At 38.0% G+C, this 25,776-nt stretch overlaps 1 protein-coding gene across 3 annotated transcripts in view; it reads right to left on the bottom strand.

Moving 5' to 3' along the window:
- Positions 1 to 25,776, bottom strand: part of rgs6 (regulator of G protein signaling 6) — an 87,769-nt gene that overhangs the window by 58,711 nt on the left and 3,282 nt on the right. For 2 of the 3 annotated variants that reach the window (XM_051410108.1, XM_051410109.1), the window contains one exon: positions 20,850 to 21,188. In XM_051410108.1, coding sequence (XP_051266068.1) covers positions 20,850 to 21,071 — 222 coding nt within the window. In that variant the 5' untranslated portion in view covers positions 21,072 to 21,188. The remainder of the gene's footprint in view (positions 1 to 20,849; positions 21,189 to 25,776) is intronic. The other variant, XM_051410110.1, reaches the window with a different exon arrangement.

Genomic DNA, 25,776 nt, shown 5'->3' with positions numbered 1-25,776 from the left:
ACAAGCAAATGGTCCCAATTCAAAGTGTGTATAGTTTTTTCAGCACTGAAATCCTTGTGTTTGAGCTGTTCTTATTCAGACAGTTTAGAGTGTGTACAGAGGATTTCAAGAGTTCTCAAGTAAAATTGGAAAATTGTCAAATGGCATATCTTTTTTCTGTTCCTTTCTGTGGAGCTATTTCTTTTAGAGGCCGTATGCTCGCTTTGAATTCCGTTTTGTTATAAAGGACTGAGTTGGCCAGTTTGGGGAAATACATAGAATGTATCATTACAAACTTTGAGCCATTCATGAAGTTACTAAAACCCATTTTGCATCACTGAAAAACTATAAAATCATATTTTATTGCTCATTCTGTTAAGTTTTTGCATAAAACCATGGCCACATTTTAATCACACATTGTGTAAAGTTTCCGTTTCTCCTTCTTCAAGCACTCTACGATGCTCATATGACTGTAGTTAATGACTGGATGGCTTTATGCCCTGGTATTGTCATCAGCTTTGGGGAGTTCCTTAAAACTAGAAGCCACATGTCGCCATTGGACTAAGCTAAGAGAGGATTAATATCGTATCTAATGTAGATTTAACATAGATTTTTACATTTTGGTACATATATGAAAAACACAAGATGTATAAAATATAATAATGATGGTGACATGATGCGGTTACTGCTCCTAATTTGTTTGATGTCTTTGAAGATTATGAAAATTAGGCGACTTCTTTCATATCAGAAACTAGGAGCACTAATTCCAGGCGCATAAGTAAAGGTGTGTATAAATTAAATTGCAGGGCAAATCTGCATAATGTAGTGTGAAAATGCAGGATTTTATGTTTTCATCCCCTCGGAGATACATCAGGCAGTAGGAGGAGGGTTTCCCTATTCTTACTACAATGTTTGATTCAGCAAAGTAAAGCTACAGTAGCAATTATTATGTGGATCATTTTTAAATCAGATACATAACAAATGCATCAAAGCCAAAACATACAAATGGCTCATCCAAAGCTCTAGACATATCAGGAGACCGATAAGTCCTCCAAATTGAACAATCAAACAACTTGTTTGTGCCCATTTGTCTGTGCCTTCTCAAAAGGTTATACATCTGTTTAATGGGTAAGGGTAAGGAAAAACATCATGGTTTCGGTTAAAATGACTACTTTGTTAAGGTTAGGGGACATTTGTCATCATCATCCACCCAACCTCCTCCCCCATCATAATTCCTACAAAATAGTCTCCAACAGAGAGATTTGACTACAAGAGTGCAAATTCAATAACTCCATGTAGTCCACATATTTATACAATGAAATCAGGTTGGTTACACTGTAAATATGTTATTTTACATAATATCACTAGTAAATTGCATTGTGGTATAGTATTATATAAAAATATCATAAATCCTGCTTTACACAGTAAGTGCTAGTATGAGTTGGGTTTCTTTAAAGTAGTATACTAAGTGATACTCCTCACCTGATGCTAACCAGCCAATCATGGAGAAGATATGGGGTAAGGAAGAAACACTACTCAAACACATCATATTGACAAGAGTTAAGCTTGTCTTTGACTACTAAAAGAACATTTCTGTACATAAGTTTTAATTCAGTTCTAGGAGATTGCTGCTTTTCTTGTGTTTTGTGATTTAAATGGAATCTTACTCCCTACTCTCTCTCTCTTTTTTTTTTTTTAAACAAAGCATCCCTATCCTGAATCAATTTTCTGCAATGTCACATCACTGCGCTAATAGAATAATAGCATTACACTTAACTGTGGAAGCACGCATTCACATGCAACAGCTCAGATTGGAATATTGTTATCACAAATGGACTGTTAAGATAATCATGGATGTCGAGCCAGTGGACAGCCTATCTAATAAAGTGTCTCAGACAAGAAAATAGATTAGATTTTAATGTGTTTTTTTAATGTGAATTGTCAGGTGTGAATTCAGCTAAATGAAATGTAGAGTGGGGGAGGAGGATCTAAAAATTCCTATTAAATTAACAATTGCACGTATGAAGGGATGGTTTTGCCATCTTCCTTTGAGTCATCTCCTATTTTATATGCATGCCTAAAAGCGGCTGTTTCCTCTGTGTCAATCAGGTAACAGCACACAATTTCCCCACAACTTTAGCTCTCTGCTAGAAGGTCAGCATCACAATTCAGCTTAGGGGAACAAAGTCAAATGAAAGTCATTAAACATATTATAACCTTCTGTCGCTAAGCGAGAGAGGGTTGGCGTCAGTCTCTGTCAATGTGTTTATCTACCAACAGAGCGTGTGGAGAGAGTGTAGCAGCTGGTACAGTGTACAGTGTGTGTTTGGGAGACAAACAAATAGACAGAGTACAGCGTGTAAAAAAGCTTAACCTGCACTGCTGAACATGAGATCAAATACAAAAGACTTTTGGGAGGATAACAAAGCTTACAGTTCGCCTATCAGGACTTTGATGACAGCAAGATTACCACTTTAGGTATCATTCATGTTCCTCTCCTTTTTTTATATATCTTATGCATATGACCAGAGAGCTCATTTTTCCAGTTTGGCGCTGGATGAGTTTACACAACAGTCTGTAAAATCTGCAATTAAACCTGCCTCACAGAGAGACCACTTCCTTGAAATCAATGAAAGCTGGTCACACTGCATTTGCTAACAAACGGTCTACGTGGTTGCCAAGTTAAGGGACGGGACTTGCAAGCTAAATCTCCTGAAGACTTTATCATAAAATAATGGATAGTTTTACTCTATAAAACAATCTGAGTAAGACACATTTCTTCTTTGGTTGAAATGCTCAACATAAATAAGCAACATAAAGTAAGAGGTCAGAGGACTTCTGTTTATGCTAGAATCAAATAAGACAGAGGATTTTGAAATGGAGGATAAGGTGATCGCAGAGTCAACTTCTTGCTATGACTCAGCAAAGATTAAATACTGCACCCTGACCAATCGTAGCTGGCCATCTTTCATGACTTGTGTGATGCATAAAGGTGATCTTAGTGCTTCTACCTAATGGTACCAACAACATATTTCCTCTGTTTACTCATTTATGTGCATAAGAGGATCAACATCACAGAACATGTCATGGGCGTTGTTTAACTAGGCGTTGGGTAGTCCTTCATTATGACACACTACATAGTATAAAATCAGAGATTGTCTCGCCCATCATAGAGGTTGACAGCCCCCCACCACCACCACCACACACACACAAGTCTTTTGGGGCTGCCGTGATCTGCATTTGAACTTATACAGCCAGAATCACTTTATTCCATGCAACAATAATAGAGTAGTAGGCTTTGATGTACTACTACGCAAATGAGGTCTCTCAACATCGAGACACTGAATACTTTATGACCGCTTTACCAGAAACCAGCTTCTCTTTCGGTTTATATCATATAAACCTCCACCTTCATAACTGATTTTTAGCCGAGAGGACACAATGACCTCAGCTGCTCAAGTGTATTTAGTTTAGGTAAGCCCGGTCAAACCTTACAACCTTGGAACTCTGATATAAAGCAAAAAGACAGATAATGTTTCCACATCCTCAACACGCATTAAAGTGTAATGTGACTGCACCTCAGCTGACAGCCAGCCAACCACACCCTTTGCATCAAACTGCAGTGTTTTGACCACTTTTCAGACCTTCCCACTCACATTCACTGTATATGTTGACAAGTGTTTTGCTGCTCAGCCTCCACCTGCTCTGATTCTGCTCTCTTTTTCTGCACACCGGGGGGTCTTTATTTCTAAACTGATCCCCGTGGGAAGGATTATTTGCAATGCTCCTTGCTTGTTATTTTAAGAGGATATTCTTTTGTGCCGAAACAGGGAGCATCCTTAAGAGTAGAATAATGCCATTACCATTTGTTGTGCGTGCTCCTGCCAAAAATAAAGCTTGAGGAGACAAGTTCATTCACAGATCTATCCCCTCTAACCCTTCATTCACTAGTTCTCAGTTAATCAGGCTATAACTAGATCGGTCAAACTTGAGATGAGGCTATAGAGTTGTTTTAACCCCAATAACTCCACATGCACTGAGCTGCTGAGTTTCCCTTGGCTCTGTTCCCAGTGGAGCTGAGACACAGTCTGGCCTACTTCTCACTTTACTGAAGTATTATTCTCTGCCAACACTGAGACAAAATTGTACAATAAGAGATAGGGTAGAGAGGTGGAGAGAGGACAGTGAGGGTGAGAGAGAGGACAGTGAAGTAAAAGTTAAAAAAAAAAAAAGGCTGGTGAGGGAAACACATTAGGTGAAAACAAGGGAGACAAACTAAGTCAGAGCAACTATGTCTTCTAAAAAGTGATGTTCATATGTTTATTGTTTATGTATATTTTTATGTTTTTATAGGGAAATGTAATATCACCCAGCTTAAACTGTTCACTGCCACTGGAAAATGTTCACATTGAACATATCTGCAAAATGCTCAGTGTCAACATATTTCATTTGTTTTATCCACTCCAACTAAACCACAAGACTGGTTTAGACCATAAGATAGAGGGCCTAAACCTAACAACACAAACCCAAACCTGATTTCCCTCTAACGACTGCTGTACAGCGTAAGGATCAGAATCAGAAACAGGTTTATTGCCGAGTTTTCACATACAAGGATTTTGCGTTTGTGTCATCTTGCATAAAGGTCAAAATAAACCAAGAGAAAAGAAAAGAGGTACTGCAATAATCAAGAGTCATAATGGAAATTTACAATCAAAAATATAAATATATATATGTGAAATGTATATTGTAAAATTAGGAGCTGTAAAATGTAAAACTGGAACTGACGTTTCCAATGAACATACACGTACAAATGCTCTAATGTATTCTGTTAGTGAAACATAAATGCCTACTACAGTGACACCAATTACATTTCCTTCAAAATATAGATCTGGCAAGCACAATATTGAATGCCACTACTTGAATAATAATGTTGAATACCCAAAAGCAAAAAGGTAGCACAAACAGACAAAGTAGACTAATGTCAATTTCACCTATTTATTCTGGCCATGTCAAACAAATGTGTTAACGTTTCAGAGTAGTGGCCTTCATCAGAGTACTGATGAGCAAAGTCATAGTACTTACATATACTGTAAAGAGATAAATAAATGACAGAGACGATGCAGATGGTTCTCAAAGTATTGTACAAATGTAACTGACAAATATTGTGGCTGAGATTTTTGATGACCTCATTCTCACATATTACAAATGTTTCCACGTAACCTTTTGCTTCCTGTCACAAACAGGGTATACCTCCTTTGTTTAACTTCCTCATTGCAGCAGTGAATACATTTTCTTTTGTGCTGTAAAGACATTGTACAAAAGTACAAATTTACATACAGGACAATGGTCTTTTAAATTTGTCTCTTTTATGTCTGTGTTTTTCGTCTTTTATGTTAATAATGGTACTGAAAAATTAATGCTGTGATGATTTATGGATGTGATAAAATGCTGCATGTGGCCACTCGTGCAAACGGCTAACAATACTACATGAAGAGCAACACTGCAGGAATCCGATCTGCTCTCGTTAGATCAATATTGTTCTCTAGTGATTGTTATTCATGTCACCTTTAACTTTGATTAATGTATGAGGTATCCCAGTGTCATGTCAATAAAAAAGGACCTACTGAAATAAACTGTTGGAGACAGACAAAGAATTTGAGTCTGCAGCTACACTGGGAAATGTATGCTTCTGTCTGTAAATGAATAAATCTTTCAGAACAGAACAAAAGGGTAGAAATAAAATTGGATAGAGCATAAAAGATGGAAGGCAAACAACCACAACTCAGCAACTGAAGAGACGAAAGGCACTAAAGATTGATTGGGGCAGGCAGAATAAGAGACAGAGCAGAATGAGAGGAGACACTAACGGAAAAACAATGTGTGGTCCTACTTCCGTATCATCCATCAGTTAAGTGTGGGTTGTCGTTTCCCTTTCTCATCGTGTGTATTTGTGTCTGTTTTCAGTGTGTCCATCCAAGTTCTCTAATGGACCCGGGGCTACATGTGGAGCGTGCCTGACAAAAGTTCACATTCATTAGTCATAACCTGCCACTTGGCGCTGCAACCTCTGCTACCTTAGTTCCTGCCACTCCCTGAGCTTCCTCAGACAGTCGAATAAAGCCCCATTATATCTCATCCACTTCACCCAACGCAATGCTGGCCTGGATCCATACAGCATTAGCTACATGTTGATCTACAGCAGCACAAATGCAGCTGTGGTCCACTAGCCTGCTTCTATCCTGCATTAACATGAACTAACTTTGTCAAAGAGGACCAAATAATCTAATCCGACTGCGCCTGATGGTTTGTGACACAGAACCATCTGGGAAGTTGTCGTTGGAAACTGTCCAGGTGAAAAGAAAAATGTCATTTTAATCCTTTAAGATTGCATCCTAAGTGATATTCTACCTCTATTTAACAATGTAGGCCAAAAGATTTATGATAACTCAATTTCTTTGTTTTTTTTATATCATATCCAATCAGTTTGTCTTCCTGTGATACAAAATGCTACCAGTTTGATAACAGCTGTACCGAGGAGTTTATAGATGGACATGTTGCTAAAAGAAGCTAATTGTCAGCAACAGTAATGTTAGATGACATTAGTTAGTGATCTTGTTCAGCTAACATTAGCTGACTTAGCCCTGGGGTGGGAGGAGCCAAAACTTCAGTACCCTCAGTACTTTACTGTTTGAAAGATGCTATTAAAATTCAAACAGTATGTTGACAACAAGCACTCAGGTTTGTACGAGTTGTCTCTTGTGTAGGTTTTGCAAACAGTATACAGTTAACAATTATAATTAAAACAAAGTCATTGCAGTATGTGCCAATTTACATGTTAATGTGTAATTATCCAATAACATTTCAATATTACTGTAAAGCTACTAAGACTGGTCAAGTCGACCAGTAGCTTTTCTCACATCTGTGATATTGTTAATACCGCATTTCCTATTTTTATTTCCATTTTCTGTAAATATCACACTTTCTGAATCAAGCAGGATATTGTCACTTATCCAGGAGCTCTGGGTCCTTCTTCTATTCTCTATAAAGCTGTTAAAAGACTTGCAGGCTGCCGAAACCCCACAAAAAAAAAACTCTGGATTCCAGCAGCATACACAGATATTAAGTTATGTCAGTCAGAATGAGGGAGATATTGAGATAACACAGTGGGCAAAACAACCAGTAGTGTAATCATTCAGCAGTCTTCCTCTTCATGATGGATGAGCTGATATGTGATAACAGCCGATGAGAGCGAGACGTTCAGCAGTGTGTCTACGTCTGTGTATAACTGTGTGTACAAGAAAGAGAACAAATTTTGGTATTAAAATATTATCCTCTGGCTGGGTGTGGGTGGTCAGGCCTGGGCGGTAGAACCACTGACCCTGACTCAAACTGCGCAAAGGGGGCTGTTTGGTCCTGACATCCACCTAACAATGTTATGTTGTGAAGAAATCCAGCAGATTTCCTTCTGAATAAATAAAATTAAAAGCTGGAGCAGAAGAAGCAGCTGGAGGAGGTTTAATCTCTGTATGGTTAGATATTTATAATAACGCCTCAAACTGAATGTGTAGATGATTTATTGATGTTCAGATCCTGCATGTACTGTAACGCCTTTATTATTTATTTGAAACATATTTAATATTTCGGTACCTCTGTAGTCAGGACCATCCCGTCCCAGCTGGAGGACGATAAGAGGCTTGCTTTGAATGGACTGTGCTGCCTCATTATTTTTGTGCCGTCTACTTGATTGGGTGCTTCGTATGAACAAAACAGGTGTCACCACATTGAGCTGAAGCAGCTCTACAGTGGATTAGCACAATAATGGCTGCAGGTGTATTTATTCACTGCTGGGCTCGACCTTCTATCCAAATATTAACACCTTTCTCAATATATTCACTTCCACTTTGTACAACTCTGCGGTTTCTCTTTCTCACACTCCCGTTCTTTTCATAATTGTGTCTGAATGTGGGGAGGGTATGTGTGTGTGTGTGTACATGTTCAAGCTCAAATGTTCTTTGTGTAGTTGTAGTCCTTTGATGTGCAGTCCTTTGTAATTTCTGCCAAAATTTGACAAGCGAGAGGAGGTTGTGCTACGTCTGATTACAGCCCAGAAAACGCCTGCGTCATTGTTTTCCTAACAAAACAAAATGTTAATCCCTATTACACCATGAATATCTGTGAGATTAATTAGGGATTAAACAATTTGCTCTCGGGACAAGACCACTGTGTGAACAACAAAGAATTATGGTGCAACAAAACCCAGATAAACAACAAACTGCTCGCTTATTGAGTGTTGTTGCCCATGCTCATTATTTGCTGTGAGTCACCATCTGCATCATAAATATCTCTCACATACAGTACACACAATCACACTGACACACACACAAACACACAATATCACACTGACACACACACAATCGCACTGACATACACACACAAACACACACTCCTGTACACATACATGGAAGAGAAGTATTCCAGCCAACCTATAGGTTCAATATATGATAGGCTTGATATAATTTGTAGTATTTTTTATATTTGTATATATGTTATTAATTTTATGCTTCTCTGATGATTGTTGTTAGTTGCCAATCATACATTCCTGTGATCTATGTGTTTCTTGCCTGGCTGCAAAGCAAATTTCCTTTGGGATAATGAACAAAAAAGCTGAAGTGTAAACCTGTGTAAAAATAGAATCAAAATAAAAATAGTTTGATGACATTTTTCTGTGAAATAAATCACAAAATGTCTTTGATATCACTTCAAATGATTTCAGACTGCTGCAAATCTTTTACTGTCACACTTAAAACATTTTGTCACAGCCCTACATATACAACGACAGAATTATAGATCCACTGTAGGATTTAGTGGCATGTAAGAATCTAATTGCATTTTGCCACTTACTCTTTTCACCCTCCAATTTCAAACTACAGTGGTCCTATCTAGAGTCAGTGTTTGATTTGTCTGTTCTGGGTACCTGTAGAAACATGGCGGTTCAACATGGTGGCCTCCGCGGAGGGTGACCTGCGGCATCTGTAGATAAAAATCTGTCATTCTATGGTACTGAAAACTCAATGACTCTTTTTTTTCAGGTGAGTATACACTAATGAATACATACCTATGAATATTATATTCCATTAATGTGCCCAAATGTTATACACTGGACCTTCAAGCAATACACACCAGTGTAAAATACTCAATTGAAAAAGATCTTGTTTGGTGCACAAGTATTATCAGCACAACACAGTATTATTGGGCATTACATTACTAGATTGCTAATACTGATGTATCAATGTATAGTAGCTTATTGTTGTTTGATGAGATAAAGCAGGATTAAACTTTTATATACAGTCCAGAAGTTTAGTCTCACAAGAGAAATTGAAGGGTTCATGAGATGATTAATGGGGTAGGAGAGAATAAAAAATTGTGTTTCTTCAAAAACGTTTTGGACTCCCTCCAATATTTGCTTTTCTGATTAAATGTCCAATAAAAGGTTGATACTAGATAATTTTACCTTCTTGGGCCTTCAACAGTTAATGAGTTATTGGAAAAGGTTATAAAGTTTGGGGACCACTAGCATCTTCAACAGTGCATAAGCTTATCAATGTTTTTTCATGTAAAATCTTAATTTGCAAACCACAGCTGTTAAATACATGTAGGGGGATGAAATGTAGTTGAATAGAGTTATAAAGTAGCATCAAATGTAAATTCTCAAGTAAGTACAAGTACCTTGCAATTGCACTTAAGAATAGTACTTTAATAAATGTATTCAGGTAACTTTTCCACCACTGACTTTCAGGTGAGCCTGTGCCCAGAAATATGAATATTAATCAACTTGTTGTGTCCAGTATCACTCTGTCAGTGTAAAAACAGCCGTGGGAATTTACTGATGCGTTGCCAAACTCAATACAAACACATACACTGTATATCCATGCATGCTTGCAAATTCCCAAACGGATCTACAGATTGGTTGCAGTCACTTTACATTCATATGAACCAGTGAAAATCTGAAGTGTTGACAGAGAAGCAAGGCCAAGTGGGCTCCTCTGACACCTGCTGTCCAACACAACCAGAGCATGACAAATACACTGATGCCTCAATAGACCTGCTTTGCTGTCAGATAGGAGTAAACAAGTGAATGGACTTACAAGGAACTGGTTCAGATCAGACTCATTCAAGCGCATCTGGTTGCAAAGTTGTTCATGTTTCTTTTTGGGCTCTAGTGCTTTGATATTTGGATACAAACTGACACAGAACAGCTTTCAGCAGCTTGCTTTTATCTCTGAAACCACTAAGTAGAAAGAGAATCCAACCTTTAGATTTTGTCTTATTCTCTAATCAATCTATTTCATTATTATACAAATAACGGATCAACTCCCAGTGGTTTAAGTTTGACTTTACCAAAGACACTCATTTGGTGTCTTAGATCTGTTAAATCATACCAAAGATTCAGGTATTCATTCATTGTGCCAGGTAGTCATTAAAAATCAGAAATACCACTCTGAATCGGTGCAGCTGTATGTGTACACTGAGAAGGATTAGTTTGGATTAGGATTGAGTGATACAGGAACTCAGTGGGGACTCAGGATGTCATTATTTCTGCAGGCCCAGGGAATACTCCCTCCTAGGGAATGGTTGCTGCCACGTTTTCACTGCCAGCAAATACTGGCCAGACGCCTGTCCTTAACAGATCCATTACTTTTATTTCTAACTACCAAGGACTCTGGTAAGTTAGAATGGGATCTCTTCTAATTTTTGCCTATTAAGAGAGACTCACCCTCTTATCATGATTGCAAAGGTGAATTATCAAAGATCACATGAACAACTACATTAAAGTTGCTTGCTCACTGTTTCCAGGTTTGATTTTACAGCAGTCAACATAACAGATGTTGGAGTCTCTCACCAGCATGTGCGTAGACCACTAGAGGACAGGAAGATATTTAAAATGTGCAAGGCTTTATGAAAGCCTTGGTTAACTAAATAAATAAGATAGAATACTTTGTTATATTTCAACTACAGTTCTCAAGTTTGAGGTTTCTGCAAAGGAAATGCAACTGAAACAAAGCTTTGAATGCAGTGTAGAAAATTGAGGGAAAATGCCACAGATAAATTAAACCTTATATTTCAGGAACACATCACCAAATAGAGCAAGCATTTACTGAAAAACAGCATTAAAAACATTGAAAAAGAAAATGTGTGATAAGAGTTATCATCCTGTCATCTTAAAATTTGCAATTTAAACTTCCCCAATTAGCCTCTCCCCATCACCTTGATTTGATTAGCCTGCTGCTCTCTACCTGCTCTGTTGTGATGAGCTCTCCTCAGATATCTGCAGGCGGCTGCACTGTGATTAGATGTGCTTAGTCATTCGCTAAGTGACAAGCAGCACACACACCCACAATCCTACATACATGAACACACACACGAAAACATCTCTCATTCACTTATGCAAAAGCACAAAAACAAGTGAGTGTCGTAAAGGTCTATGCAACATTCCTTTATAAACCCAGAAAACACATTTGTTATAGTATATAAATACAAGAAGATTAATGCACACACAGACAAACACTCATACGCAGTGTTCACAGAGCGATCACATTGTGAGTTTAGCAGATTGAACCACCTTTTGTATTCATTTCTCCTTAAAGAGATAATTTGTTTTGTTTTTTAAGTGGGGTTTTGGGGGGAACTTATCCATAATCAGTGTGTTACCTGCAGTAGACTGCGGTCAGTACACCCCCATTTGGAGAAGCAGACAGGAGTCCCGGCAGGGAGGCAGAGCAATGCGCACAGGCTCAGCAGAAAAGCACATTATAGACACATAAAATAACTCCCACTTTAAAGTGTACTCATAACATTTTCCTCGCTTTACCTTACCGTAAAGACAAGATTTGACCAAGATAAAATTCTCCCTTCCTTGCAGCAGACAATAAAGCAAACAAGGTCAAACATCTGTTCAGCTGTTTCCTACAAAAAATTAAGGAAGATGTTCCTACATGATCAAATTAACAATCTTGATCTGGAGTTTGTGCTTGAATACTGATGCCATCAGAGTTTGACAGAAAGCTGTGGAAGGACTCAGTGAGCTATGATTCATGTTCTTGCTCACCAATGAATATCTTTGCCATGTGAAATTGCCTAATAAATATGCGCTGGATCACAGTGACTAGGCATGACTGGAATTTTATGGTTCGTAAATGGGCTCAGAAGCACAAAGGCATCAAATAAGTCATCACCTTGTGCAGCTTGCATTTCATAATGAACAATACATTAAATTCATTCCAAATAGTAACATTAAATCACACTGAACTGTTCTTATTGCTGCACAGACCACTTTGACAAATGTCATATATACAATTATACTGTAATGGTTCTTCATAGGAGTTTGGGCCCATAATAAATCATTTAATCTATGAAAATTGTTATTCTTATTTGCTGGCATTTCATTTACACACAAGTTGATGCCTTTGCTCTAAAGGAGAACTTCAGTTTTCTCTGTATATTTTCTCTGTATATCTTGCAGCCATGTAGCCAATAGAAAAACATGTTCTTCTTAGTATAAAAGTCACGCTGTAGACATGCTGACATGAAAAACATAATATACCTGAAAAATTGCATAATATAGAGCCCACTTTGAAGTGTTCTGGACATTTTGTTAGGGCATTTGTAACATGAAAACAACAAAATAGAGAGAATTCAGAGTATCCAACAACAAAATTTTAAACTTATGCTCAGGCTCTTCAAAGACTGGTGTGAAAAATATTTTTTCACAGACTGACTGTCTTTCTTCTAACAGCTGAAGGCCTGTTGCAGCTCTATTTTTATTTTTTTAAATATATTTTATAGACAGAAACTGAGCTCAGACTACGCAGAGGATCTGGCCCTGCTCTGGTCAGTGTAAAATCTTTAATAATTTAATATTTAGTCCTAAAATGAGATTTATAAATGAATAATTTGTTCCAGTTATCCATTATCATATAGCATTTTGCAGGATTTTTCACTGCTGCTAGAGAAAATAACATTTTCAGACAACAATTGAGCTTGGAGAACTAGAATTGATGGATTTTGGGGAGGATCGTATTGATCCATCCCATTAGTTGTTGTAAACAGAGTAAATATAGACCATTAGTTGTTGGACGTAATGGATAAATGATTGACATGGGATCAATATTTTTTCCATTTAGCAAACTGATGTCCTATGTAGAGAAAAACATATATTAAGTTAATATCTCACATTTTCATGAGGGTTTTCTTTGTATCAGGTCTGAGACAAACATATTAAACAAATTTCTGATTTTGAAGGCGACTATGAATATTCTGACTTGAGACCAATAAATATGAATACCTGGAATTTTCATGATATTGGATACATCATGTATTAAATTATACTGTACTTATTACACCCAAATGTGAATTACATCTTCTGTTGCCTGAGAGACTGTTTATTGCACCTCACTAAAGAAAAATGTGGGATGGAACAACATACAAATGATTTGGCAACTCTGCAAGTTTTATCGATTACGGGTCTAAAATTGTAAGTGGTGTTACAGCAAAGGCCATAGGGTCACTGAAATCATTAGGAGCATAAATGTGCTCAAGAGAATTCCATGGCAATCTCTCTACAGTACAGTGATATATGTAGAGCTGGACATTTTAGCCTGACACTGATCCTTTGAAGGAAGGCCATGGAGGGGGCAGGTGGTGCACTCTCCCAAACCAATGAACACACCACTGAAATGACTGATGTTTTGGCTTCTGGCTTTGTTCAAAATAGGGACAGACATTGATGCAAACATGAGCAGATGTCACCAGACTGATGGTTGACTGGCAGGAAAAATGGGAGGGGAGAGTGCAGTTTGAGACTAACCAAAATAATGACTAAAACATTATTTTTGTTCAAATGTTTAAATTGTGTGTAAATGTCCAGTGTGAAACATTCAGGAGGGTCTATTAGCAGAAAGTGAATATTCATAGGTATGTTTACATTAGTGTATAATCACCTGAAAGTAGGAATCATTGTGCTTTTGTTAACTTAGAATGAGCCGCTTTTATCTACAGATGCCATGGATCACGTGCCTGAACTTTACTACAAGGGTGTTTAAACAAGTAATTTCTGAAAAGCTCATACATTTTAGAAGAGGCAAACAAATTGCCTATTTTAGATAATAGGACTTATTAAACTTAGATAAATGAATGTGCAAATACACCCTGCATCTCCCTGCAAACTGGTGTATGAATATTACAAAATAAAGAGAGCAACAGAATCATACACTGCTGAGAAGGTCCTTAAAGGCAGTGAACCCCTGCTGCAAGGGCAGCATCCAACAACCACTGTGGATTTCCAACCTCTGAGCTCGCTATCAGGGCACGTTCCAGCAGCTCAAAGGAATATGGGAACAGGTATCTGTATAAACAGCTTGTTAAGTAAACAGACCTGCAGTTCTACAGCTGCTATTGTCAGACTGGAAACCAGAGGATAATGAAAAGAGGTGCAGTACGTTGGAATACACACACGGCTACACACACAAGCAGTCTCTAAGCAGATGCTGGCTGACAGCTTCGGATTCATGCTGGTGAAAAGGTGAGTCAACACCCTCCACTCTTGTCAACAGCACTGAATGTCCTCACCTTAACATCACCTGTGCGTGTGTGTGTGTGTGTGTGTGTGTGTGTGTGTGTGTGTGTGTGTGTGTGTGTGATGTGTCTGATGTGTGTGATGTGTAAAATGTGTAAACTATGTACAATGTGTGCGTATCTGTGCTGAAAATGAAAAATATAATCTAGTGTTGAGGGGGAAATAATATTCAGTCTGATACACATAAACATATATATACACACACAGGTTGACACACACAGTTTTACATAGAGTAAAATAGAATAGGTTACAATATAATATATTAGATTAACGGACAGTAGAACAGACAGACATACATAGCCACCAAATTGAATAGAAGGAAGGAGTGAAAAATTAGAAAGGGGAGACTACGCCATCTTTCTAAAAGATAAATGGCTCTCTGTAGACGGGAGGCATCACTTCTCATCCTAATTACTCTTCAAGCACTGACCTAGAATCAGCTCTCATACTCTGCCTTCATCTAACCGTCCAGTCACTGAAATTGACCTGCATCAGCAAAAAAAAAAAAAAAAACAAGGTTTAAAATTAGGAGAATCTTCTCAAAACTCCTTTAATTTCAAGTGGGGCTTGATACTTTGCGTTCCAAATCTTTGTAAACGGTGAATCGGGAGGACGATTTGCATTTTCCTTCTCCCCCCTTGTGCTTGTGGATGATTGATGACTCATCCAGAAAGACTAATGGGAATGCAGTCCAGGGCATACATGTTTCATAACAAAGCAAATGTTGTGAATCAGTAGCGCAGTTTACAACCAAGTGTTGTTTTAATGCTGAGTGGTTCATTTCATTGGAAATACATTTTTAGAATAAGTAACACCAAATCATACTATGGAATCATTACAGTCTGTGTTTAAAGGCTCTTTTAGGCATTAGTTAATCCTCAATAGTCTGTTTTCATCTGGAATTTCAAATATGACTGACATTAGCGAACAGTGCTGTGACATTTTTAAAACTTCCCTACAGTAAAACCCATCTAATACTTGTTAGTTTTTAACATGAGATTATTTTGTTTTTTCTGCTTTTCATTCTCATTCGGTCGTGTCGTTATCCTGCCGAATGTGAATGTCTTCTTTAGACAGCTCCCAGTGGGTTGCTACAGCTTGATTGTGTTAGAGCATTCTGCTGGTCATCACAACACACACACACACACACACACACACACACACACACAGAGGAGTGAAAATAGTCAGGTGATGTTTGTGTGCAGTTGTATCTTCTATGTGTATGAAAAACCACTTAAATAGGTCTTTATTATATCCCACTGCATCTCAGTGGGATTCACTTTATACTGTTGAATATATTACAGTGACAATATACATTTAAATAGACATTTCAACATTGGCAGGTTGTTATTAAGACAGATGTTATTAGTTTCAGATGTTTCAATTACTATCTCTCCCATTTTTCCCTGTTTTGTTATGACAAATTGCCTTTAAAGAGAATGAAGCGTCCCTTGAGCATATTGGTTCCATAATAGAGCTAAAACATTTGAAAAATAAAAACAAAATAATAATAAAATGGTGATTTAGGACACTTGCAACCTGTCCACAACGAACGCCGGTTAGGTTATTTTAAAAAATGGATAGATGGGTTGTGTTTTGTAAATAAAAGCTTGTTCAAATGGACACCGCTTCACATCGCTCTCTTTCTTTCTACATTTTAAAAACATATTTCGCAGGGATGTGTTTACACAAATGTAGCCGCATGCACAAAACCACAACCCACATGGCTTCTTAGCGCAAGTCTGACGATGATTTATTGATGTGGATATGCTTCATCCAGCAAAACAGACATTATGCATTTAGCATAGTAAATCTTGACCCTATAGCATATTTATTTTTCCTCTCCTGAGATGACTCTGTAAAACAGGTAATGAAATGATGTCACATCTCTGCTGCTATTTTACTGTTATTCACCTGACCTTTACTATGTGTAGTAACCGTGTGCTCACAGATACACTGAGATGTCTGCGTGCGTCACATTCTGGACTCTTGTGCACTTCTTTTACACTCTTCCTTCCTGTTTTCTCCCACTTTCTTTTTCTCCCATTCGGTCTTTCATTTTGTCTATTCACTTTCCTTTTTAAACTCTTTCTTTTGCTCCTTAAACCCCACTCTCCAGCCAGCATCAGGAACTCATTTATGAAAGCCGACAGTGGCTGTTGGCATTTTGCAATTCCTGCTGCACCCCCAGCCTCTTTCAACAGATACAGATTTGCACAGCCTGATACACTAAAGATATTGACATATAGTCAATATCTTTATAGTGAGTCTACCAGTAGGCTATATTTTGTGCCAGTTATCAATGTATTTAAATGTGTTTTCATTGTGCAAATACTAATACAGATTAATAATTGATGCTGTCACTTGATTCACTGATTAAGGCGACATCAATAAAACAAGTAATCTAAAATTACATAGAATGTCCACTTATTGCATGTCTGTGTGTTTGTAGGCACATGCAGTCTCAGTTTAAGTGGATATATACACTTGCATATTTGGAAAGCAAATGCAGCATTGTAAAACTACAGGATGTAAGTTGGTTTTGTTGTTTTATTTGTCTGTGAGTGTGTTCTTTTGTATATTCTTCTTTGTGAGAGCCAGTCTCAGTTTTAGGACATTTACATCTTTAAAGTTGGTTATAGGGTTACAGTTACAATTAGGTTTAGTTTAAAGTTGGGGAAAGGGTTGGAAGTATGTAGTTGTGATGGATAAGTTTAGTGGCTAGGGAATGTATTATATCAATAGAAATACAAAAAAGCTGGTACCCTTAAAGGTTCACTATTGGCTTTAATGTAGATTAAGGTTAAGGTTCTGGTAAGTGTTGAGGTTAGGCATGTCACATATATGGGTAAGGTTAAGCTAAACTTTAAGGAATGAATTAAAGTCTAAAATCCCATATTCAAATAAAAAAAGTTAAGTTGGATGTTTATCTAAAGCAGCCTAATTCTGTTGGAATGGAGGCACCACAGGGAAAAAGTCATTTTAGCTGGGTTGGTGGGTTTTGGGACATTATAGACTTGTAGTTTGATAATACAAACAAAACTATCATTAAACACAACAACAAATGCATTATTTAAATGCTTCCATGTGCGCTGTGTCAGGTACATTGAACACAGAAGCTATTTTCTCAAAATGACATCCTCTCTGTATGTGTGCAGTTCCAGATAACATGTTGCTTTCCAACTAAAACAACACACACAAGAGGTTTTATGTGGACGTCCTGTCTGTCCTGGTGAGCCATGAAGTTCATTAAAAGTCACAAAGTAAATAAAAATAATAAAAACAATTTTTTCCATCCAACAAGAAGAACTCAGACTGCCACTGAGGATTCATTGCATGATATGCACAACAGCCACTGCAAATACACATCAACAGCACATTGGTTACTCATTCTGGTGTAATTTGCAAAAGTTATGGGAAATCTGCTGAACTCGTGATGTTCAAATTGCTATGGAATTAGTCTGACAATGGCAGGCTAGGGAACACCTGCCACATTTAGACACCACAGTCTTACTGCAGGTAACACAAACACGTACTCACTTATACATGCTGGCACTGAAAATCTGTCTATGAAAAGTTAAAAGCTCACACCAAAACAATCTAAATGGATAAATAGCACTACAGGTAAGAGGAAAGATAAGTATTTTTGATTTGAGGGTGAACTGTCCATTTAAGAAAGTTTTAATATATTAATCAGAAAGGCTTCAGTTTTTTTTACTATTACCACTTACTACTATAAATACTGAATATTTATGTCTTATGCAACCTCACAGACACATTAGCATGATTTGCCCCAAAAATGTTAACTATTAAAACCTTTTGAAAGAACAGCAAACAGTCTAGTCCAGTTAACTTTCTCTAGACACCTTTGACAAAAGTTTTAAGCTCCCAGTGTCCCTCTGAGGCAACAGATAAAGGCACAGAGTCCAACAAAAGCTACTAGTTCAAGGTGAAATATACTGCAACATAGTGAGTTCAGTTTTGGTTTGTGTTGAAGCACAGATCCCACCAGGAGGGTCTACCTGAGGCTGCTGTGTCTTCATTCTGCTGACTAGCAGTGCTGTGAAACTGTCACTGTATTGCATCGCCTATTGTGGGCTAAAACAAATTGCTTAGACTTCATCAACATGCTACAAAATATAGTCCACTGGACTGAGAGGCACCTTATATATTATATAAGTAAACAACCAAATTACAGAAACACAGAAATGCTACATGGTTGACTTGTACTTGGGGGGGGGGGCAAAATGTTTCTTTCTGTCACCATCTTCAAATCTTCATCTCATCTTTTTTTCCCTGCACAATGTGTATTCTTGCAGTCATGATAAGTAAGTAAATGTGACAGGAATATCACCGCTCTCCTCCCTGCTGCTTCCAGACTCACAGAACATCAGGACATACAAAACCTGTCTGTGTGTCTCTCTCTCTCTCACACACACAGTTCATCTATCATGATAAAACACTGCAGGGGGATGATGTCTATATTCACGTGTCCCTGCATTCATTCTCAGGCACATATCATTTTAGAGGAAGGAAGATTGCCTTTGGAATAGATACATTTCTCGCCATTGTCTTTTATTTAGTTCTAGGTGATATACAATGACATGCTATATTGATTCCCATGGGAGAAACAGTATATTTTCTTTCCAATTTCACAGTGAGGTCAAAGGTCAGGGTCAGCCACAAAACAGAAGCCTGTTAGCAGGATGGATGCTTACTAAGGTGTTCCCAGGTCCCATTGTTACTTCTGTGTAACCTATTTAAACACTAATTTATCATTGCCCAATTAATTGTGATAAAAGATGCCAGAGATCTGGTGCTAAAGGGCCAGTATCCTGCAGCTTTTCTCCTCATAGTTAATGAGCCAGACCTTTGGTATACCTGAGACCAGAAGTAGCTTAGGTAGTGTGTCTTGGGTACCGCCGCTATTGTTAATTCTCTCAAAATTTAGCCTGCATTGCTCATAAATCCCACTGCTTGTCACAAAGACATTCTGCTACTTGTTTCCTAAACCCTTATCTACCAAAATGTAATAAGTTGGCCTTTTCTCACCAAGAGAAATGAAATGTTGGAAGCTTTATTTTGAAATCCCTCTTTCACCCATTTCACCATCTGTATAGAAACAGCTTCGGCTCACTTTGCTCCAAAACAAGAACAGTGCCGCTCCCAGCATATACTATACTGCTACCAGTATAATTCACATCTCATATACACTTATTCTGACTGAGACCTTCTGGGTTATACTGAAAGCTCACAGCATTACTGGGCACACATTGCACATAAACCTCCCTGCTGGTGTCTGTGTGTCCTATCCATTTTATACAGACAACCAAAAGAATTAAAGTCTGACGGGTGGTTTGGTGAAAGCCATTTGGTTGATGTATTCTTGTGAATATGGGAAACTAGCTTCATCTGCAGGGAAAAACCAAGTGGCAACCTCTGTGGATGGCAAACACACCCAACACAGACGCAACACAAACTGCAGTATCTCGACGGGCACCAACTGCCATCGCAGGCAGCACCACCCATCTTCAGACAGCCAGGATGGCAACTGACCACTCTGATTCACAACAGCCCTTCAGAAACCTTTGACGTCAGGGAGACTACGTCCATTTTTGTGATTATACAGTCCATGGGAAAAACTGCCAAACGTAGCAGCCCTCGCAATCCAAAATCAGAAGACATCGAGAAAAAATCACCCCCTTTTCAGCAACGACATAGAGCTAAATGAAACACAAATTGGTAAATGTATATAATCATATTATATCTGCATATTGTTTTTCCTTAATTGTATTAACAATCTGAACTTTTATTCATTGTTTTATATTTATCTGCAAATATGCACAGCAACATAAGACTGCTGACTTATTTTTCTCAGAGTAAGAATAGGCCTATATTATTATTCATGTTGTATGTTTTACATCAGTGTTATTAGGTGTTTTAGTTTGTTAAAGTACATTCTTGTGACATTTATACATATTTATATGCTGAGCGTGGGGGTGGCGTGGAATATGTGTGTTCTACATTGAAGATAAGATAAGAGCACCAAGACAAGAGTCTGAAGCACCAACATCAGCAACCAAGTTTTTCAAAAGAAAAACTTTGGATTTAAGTAATTACCTTCATTACCAGTATTTGTATCAGCAGCACCACAATATCCCAATCTTAACCATTTCATCAGTTAAAAGAAAAGACTTTAAAACAACAAAATTAAACTGCGTTCACTTTTTGCTCTTACCTTTCTGTAGACGATCATGTTGGGGGAATCGTCATCTGGGTCCACGCTGCTCATGGACCTCATGGACAGCAGAGGTCGGGTCGTGGTCGTCTGGACACTCTCCTTCGGTTCTTCAGACCCCTGATCAGTCTCTGTCGCCTCCACAGTGCTCACCTGCTCCACCTGCTCCACCTGCTCCACCTCCTCCTGCTGCTGCTGCGGCTGCTGAGGTGCCTCAGCCATCACTACAGTCTCCCTTTCAGTCTTCTTCTGCGTCAAGTTATCCTCTCCTCTTTATCTGCGTCAGTCTTTCTCTTTCTCCTCCTTTATGTCCTTTACGTGCTCTCTCCTCAGTGGCTGCTGTAGGGAGGGAGAGAGGGAGAGAGGAGAGAGAGAGAGAGAGAGAGAGAGAGAGAGATGAATTAGACAGTAAAACTCACCGCTGGGCCCCAGTCTCCCATCTCTCTGTCTTTTTTCTTGTCTTCTGTCAGCAGGCACAGGATGGATGGAATGAAAGCATCATAAATTCTCCAAGTTTTCTCTGTTATCTCTTCTCTGCAATCCCTCCTCCTCCACTGTCACATGAGATTGAAGTTCCAGGAGAACAGAAGACATCAAGTTTAATTTTTTTGTCCCTGAGGGCTTTTTCTTTTATACTCCCTCATCTCAACAATATGCAAGTTGCTAGAAGACCATTACATGCTAATTTGCCATTATAGATAATGACAGTCATCGCTTTTAAACACAATTGAAAGAGGGACATTTTCTCTCTAGATACATGGATCATAACTCCTTTCCTCATTTAATTAAAATTCAATTAAAATCGTCCATAAAGTCCTACAGAGCATATTTCAAATAAATACTTTAAGCTCTTTTTCATCATTTTGTTGTTGTTTGTAACAGTGTAAATTAGTTTTTCTTAAAATTACCAAGGTAGGTAGGGTAACCAATAAAACATTTCCTCTCTGAAAGCATCTGTAAAATAAACAAAATTCAGACTAAAGACAATTTCACTAAAAAAGGATACAAATAAATCACTCACAGTGTGTGTGTCGAAACAAAACTGTAGATATACATTTCTGATATAAACAGCAGAAAAACCATCCATCTCACTCCAATATAACATTACAGAGCAATGATTCACAGAAACACCAGTACAATAACAATGTATGACCCCATGCTGTGTATATATATATATACACACACACACACACACACACACACACACACACACACACACACACACACACACACACACACACACACACACACACACACACACACACACACACACACACACACACACTATAACTCAGGCCTGTTGGCTCTTTTCTGATTGTCTGAAAGCTGTCAAAATATTGACACCTGAGGACAAGTGAGTTCAAAGCGAGAGAAGAAGAAGAAGAGCAAAAGAGGAGATGGGAAATAACAGGAGAGGAGAGTGTATGGAGAAGAAATAAATAAAAAAGACAATAATAGGCAGGATGCAGGAAGAAGAGAGGAGAGTAAAAGAGAAAACACAGGTGTTGTTAAGAGGAATAGAGGATGTAAACTGAAAAGGCCGGCCTCTCTCTCTGACTGTGGACTCCTACACACCTCCGTCTCTCTTTCTCCTTGTCAAATTGAACTAGTGTCACTGTCCCATTATTACATCCCACTGAGAACTGGGACCAGTTCTCTCTCCATTTAGTCCATCCTTAATGGAGGAAGAAACTGCCTTTCACGTCCTCATCAAAGCACTTTCATCTTCAGTCAGCTGTTTCCTTAATGGCTGAACACAACACCGTGAATATGTAAAATGAGTGTTATATTGGAAACCTGAGGAAAAACCCAGTTCCTCACTTTGACTGAAATTAAATAGACTCTGATTGCAAAACACACAAAGAAAATTGCAATTTTATAGCATATCAGCATTTTAATAGTTCACAAGTTGCAGAGACTTCTCTCAGTTGCAGTTAAATGAAAACTGGCTACAACATATAATACAGTGGGACTTGACAACTGTTAACTAAATCAATTGTATTGTCTCTAAGATCAATGGTATCTTACACAATGTAATCATATTCTCAACACACATTCTACAATTTCCACTTTAAAATATTTTTGTGCCAAAAAGGTAGTTAAGCACCTCACAAGGATCCAGGTTTTCTGGGAATCTGTTTTATCTCAAGAAATACAGTATTTGAAGATGGAATTATGGGTTTTCTGGCACAGTTGTGACAAAGACGCTGAAGGCCATTGTTAAATTCATCAAAACATCCAAATCTTTCTCCCTACCCTCTCAAATTGGACCCACTGTCTTGTTTCCAGGAAAGTTGAAATAATACTTTTGAGAAGCTCAACACACTCATAATGAAACGCTCAAAGAAAGCGCCGTACACTTAAGTCCAGTGCAAATGTTTGACAAAGGGAATCCCTGAGCATTTAATGACATCAAATAGAACACACCTGTGCTTTGCCATGCAAGTGCACGTGGGAATTGCAGTTCACATTTCTAGTTCCCAAGTCAAAATACATAGGAAGTTCCAGAAATCAAATCATATCACAAATACAATGTAAATAAAGCTACTAGGAAACAAAATAAGATAATAAAAAGAAAGAAAATACAGCACAAATAATCTGAAAAGACATCATAATGTCAAGTGCAACCCTTAAATACACCAGCAAACTCTGTCTTTTTAATGTTCATGTCAAAATTACATTTAAACCAACAGGATTTTACAATTAAGTTGTCCAAAACAAAGTTACAGTTGATCATATTACCACAAACCAATTACGACACTGTTAAAGTAGGTTCTTTGGGGGTCTCTGGGGGTCTTGGCAAATGACTGGTTGACAACAAGCCTTGAAGTTACAAGCAGCATGCAGGATAATTAGGATTTTTTTCACTGTTCCTTTGTTTCAAAGGTATAGTTCAACGTTTTGGGACATACACTTTCTTTACAAGAGTTTGATGGGAAGATCAATACCACTCTAGTACTGGGCAGTATGACAAAAAATAATAAATATAATTTTTTAAGATTCTGGCAGTTTCAGGGTTGTTTTTTGGGGTTTTCCTTTATGACTTTTTAGGTTTATAGTGGCTTATAATATTGTCAGTAGTACACAGAATATAAAAATATTTTAATATCATCATATTATCTTCAAAGAGGTAGGGGAATGACACTGTAGAAAATATAAAATGTAGAAAATAATAAACTGTAACATTGAGCATTGGTTCTACTGCCTGGTAATTAGTCCAGTCCTCACAGTATTATACAATTAGCTTCGGCTATACAATGTAAACATAAGCCTATAGGCTATGGCTGAAGCTTTAGGTCTCAAAATAGCTGCACCAGGAACATTCAAACTCCTCCAGAAATATTAAATACTATTTATACTATGGCTTAGCAGAATCTATGGCTTAGCAGAATACTGGTTATTATTTACTGAGAGATGTGTGGCCTGTATGAAAATATAAAGCTACAGACAGTTAGTTTAGCTTAACATAAAGATTGGAATAGAAAAATAGTATTTTTTTTTTCAGCTTTTTGTACAAATTAAACAAAGGAGGTATAAAACATTAATTAGTGAGCGTATGGTGTGTTGGTTGGTGGATTTTGTTACCTTTGGCCAGGCAAATGCTTCCCCTCTGCATTCAGTGTTTATGCTAAACCTAGTTACTGCTGGTTATAGCTTCATATTTATCACACAATCCTGTGAGTGGTATTAATATGATACGATTAATACAATCTAACTCTTGGCAATTAAGCAAATAAGTTCCCAAAAATGTGAAACTATTCCTTTAAGTATAGTAGCTGGAGCTAGCTTGGCATAGTGACCAGAAGCAGGGGGAAACAGCTACCCTTGCTCTGTCCAACGTTCATAAGACTGCCTACCAGCAACTCAATAACAAACTAAAAAATTATATTTACGTTGTATAATCTGTACACAAACAGCAAGAAAGAAAGCGATTTTAGAAGCATATTTCTAAAACTATCCTGCATGGGTTTTCCCCGACATACACATTATCACAGTAATACATGAAACTGAGTTATTATTTGAGTTTACGGTTAATGCACATGACAAAATCAATATTGAACTTTTGGATGGCTACAAAAACAATGTGCTCCAGTTTTCAGTACTAACTTCTAATGCTGGCTGGCTGTAAACTCTTAGTAGAGCACTGCTTGTTTGTGTGTGGCTGCAGTGTGTGTGTGTGTGTGTGTGTGTGTGTTTGTTATTGGCGCAGGCATTTAGCTCCATGTCAACTGGCTCTTAAGATCAATACTCTCATCAGCCAGCTGTTTGTGAGAGAAGAAGCAAACCAAGTGTGCACACGTGAGCTTCAGAGGGCTGCTACGTGTGAAGAAAAGAACATGCAGCATGTGTTTGAAAATTCAAATTAAGAATGTAATGCATTTCTGAATCAATGGCTCTCAACCGGCTGTCTTAATTATAAGTATACCATCTGCTTAACAGGTATTCCCAACCTGCAGCTCGCAAATGCATGTTTCCCAGTATTGCTCAAGTTCACAGTCCCATTGCTCCATCCTGCTCCTGGGTTCACATGTAGCTCTGCTGGCTTGTGATCAATACCTCTAACGTTCGTTCTGACTCTCGGTTTTGCATATAAATGAATTGCTCAGTTTGAATACGCTGGTCTGATCAGCCTAAGTCACACAGTGATTTAGCGATCAGAGGGGCAGCTCATCCTCTCTGTTTGAGATGCTGTAATCGCCCCCTAATTGCTTTAAAGACATTCCACTGTCAGGTGTGGTCACCTTGACAGAAAAAGGCAAACACATTTGATGTAATATGGAGGATGGATGAAGACCCCAAATGTGTACTGATAGTGGATGTTGAATAGTCCAAGATTCTTGAAGGCAATGAAACAACACATCCAAACAGTCTGTGCTGCGTAAAATGTAAGAAGAAAAATGAAATGAAGTAGTAATTGTTTGATTGA

The sequence above is a fragment of the Dicentrarchus labrax genome, unplaced genomic scaffold, assembly GCF_905237075.1.
Source record: "Dicentrarchus labrax unplaced genomic scaffold, dlabrax2021, whole genome shotgun sequence".
NCBI lineage: Eukaryota > Metazoa > Chordata > Actinopteri > Moronidae > Dicentrarchus > Dicentrarchus labrax.
This window is presented reverse-complemented; position numbering and strand designations above follow the sequence as displayed.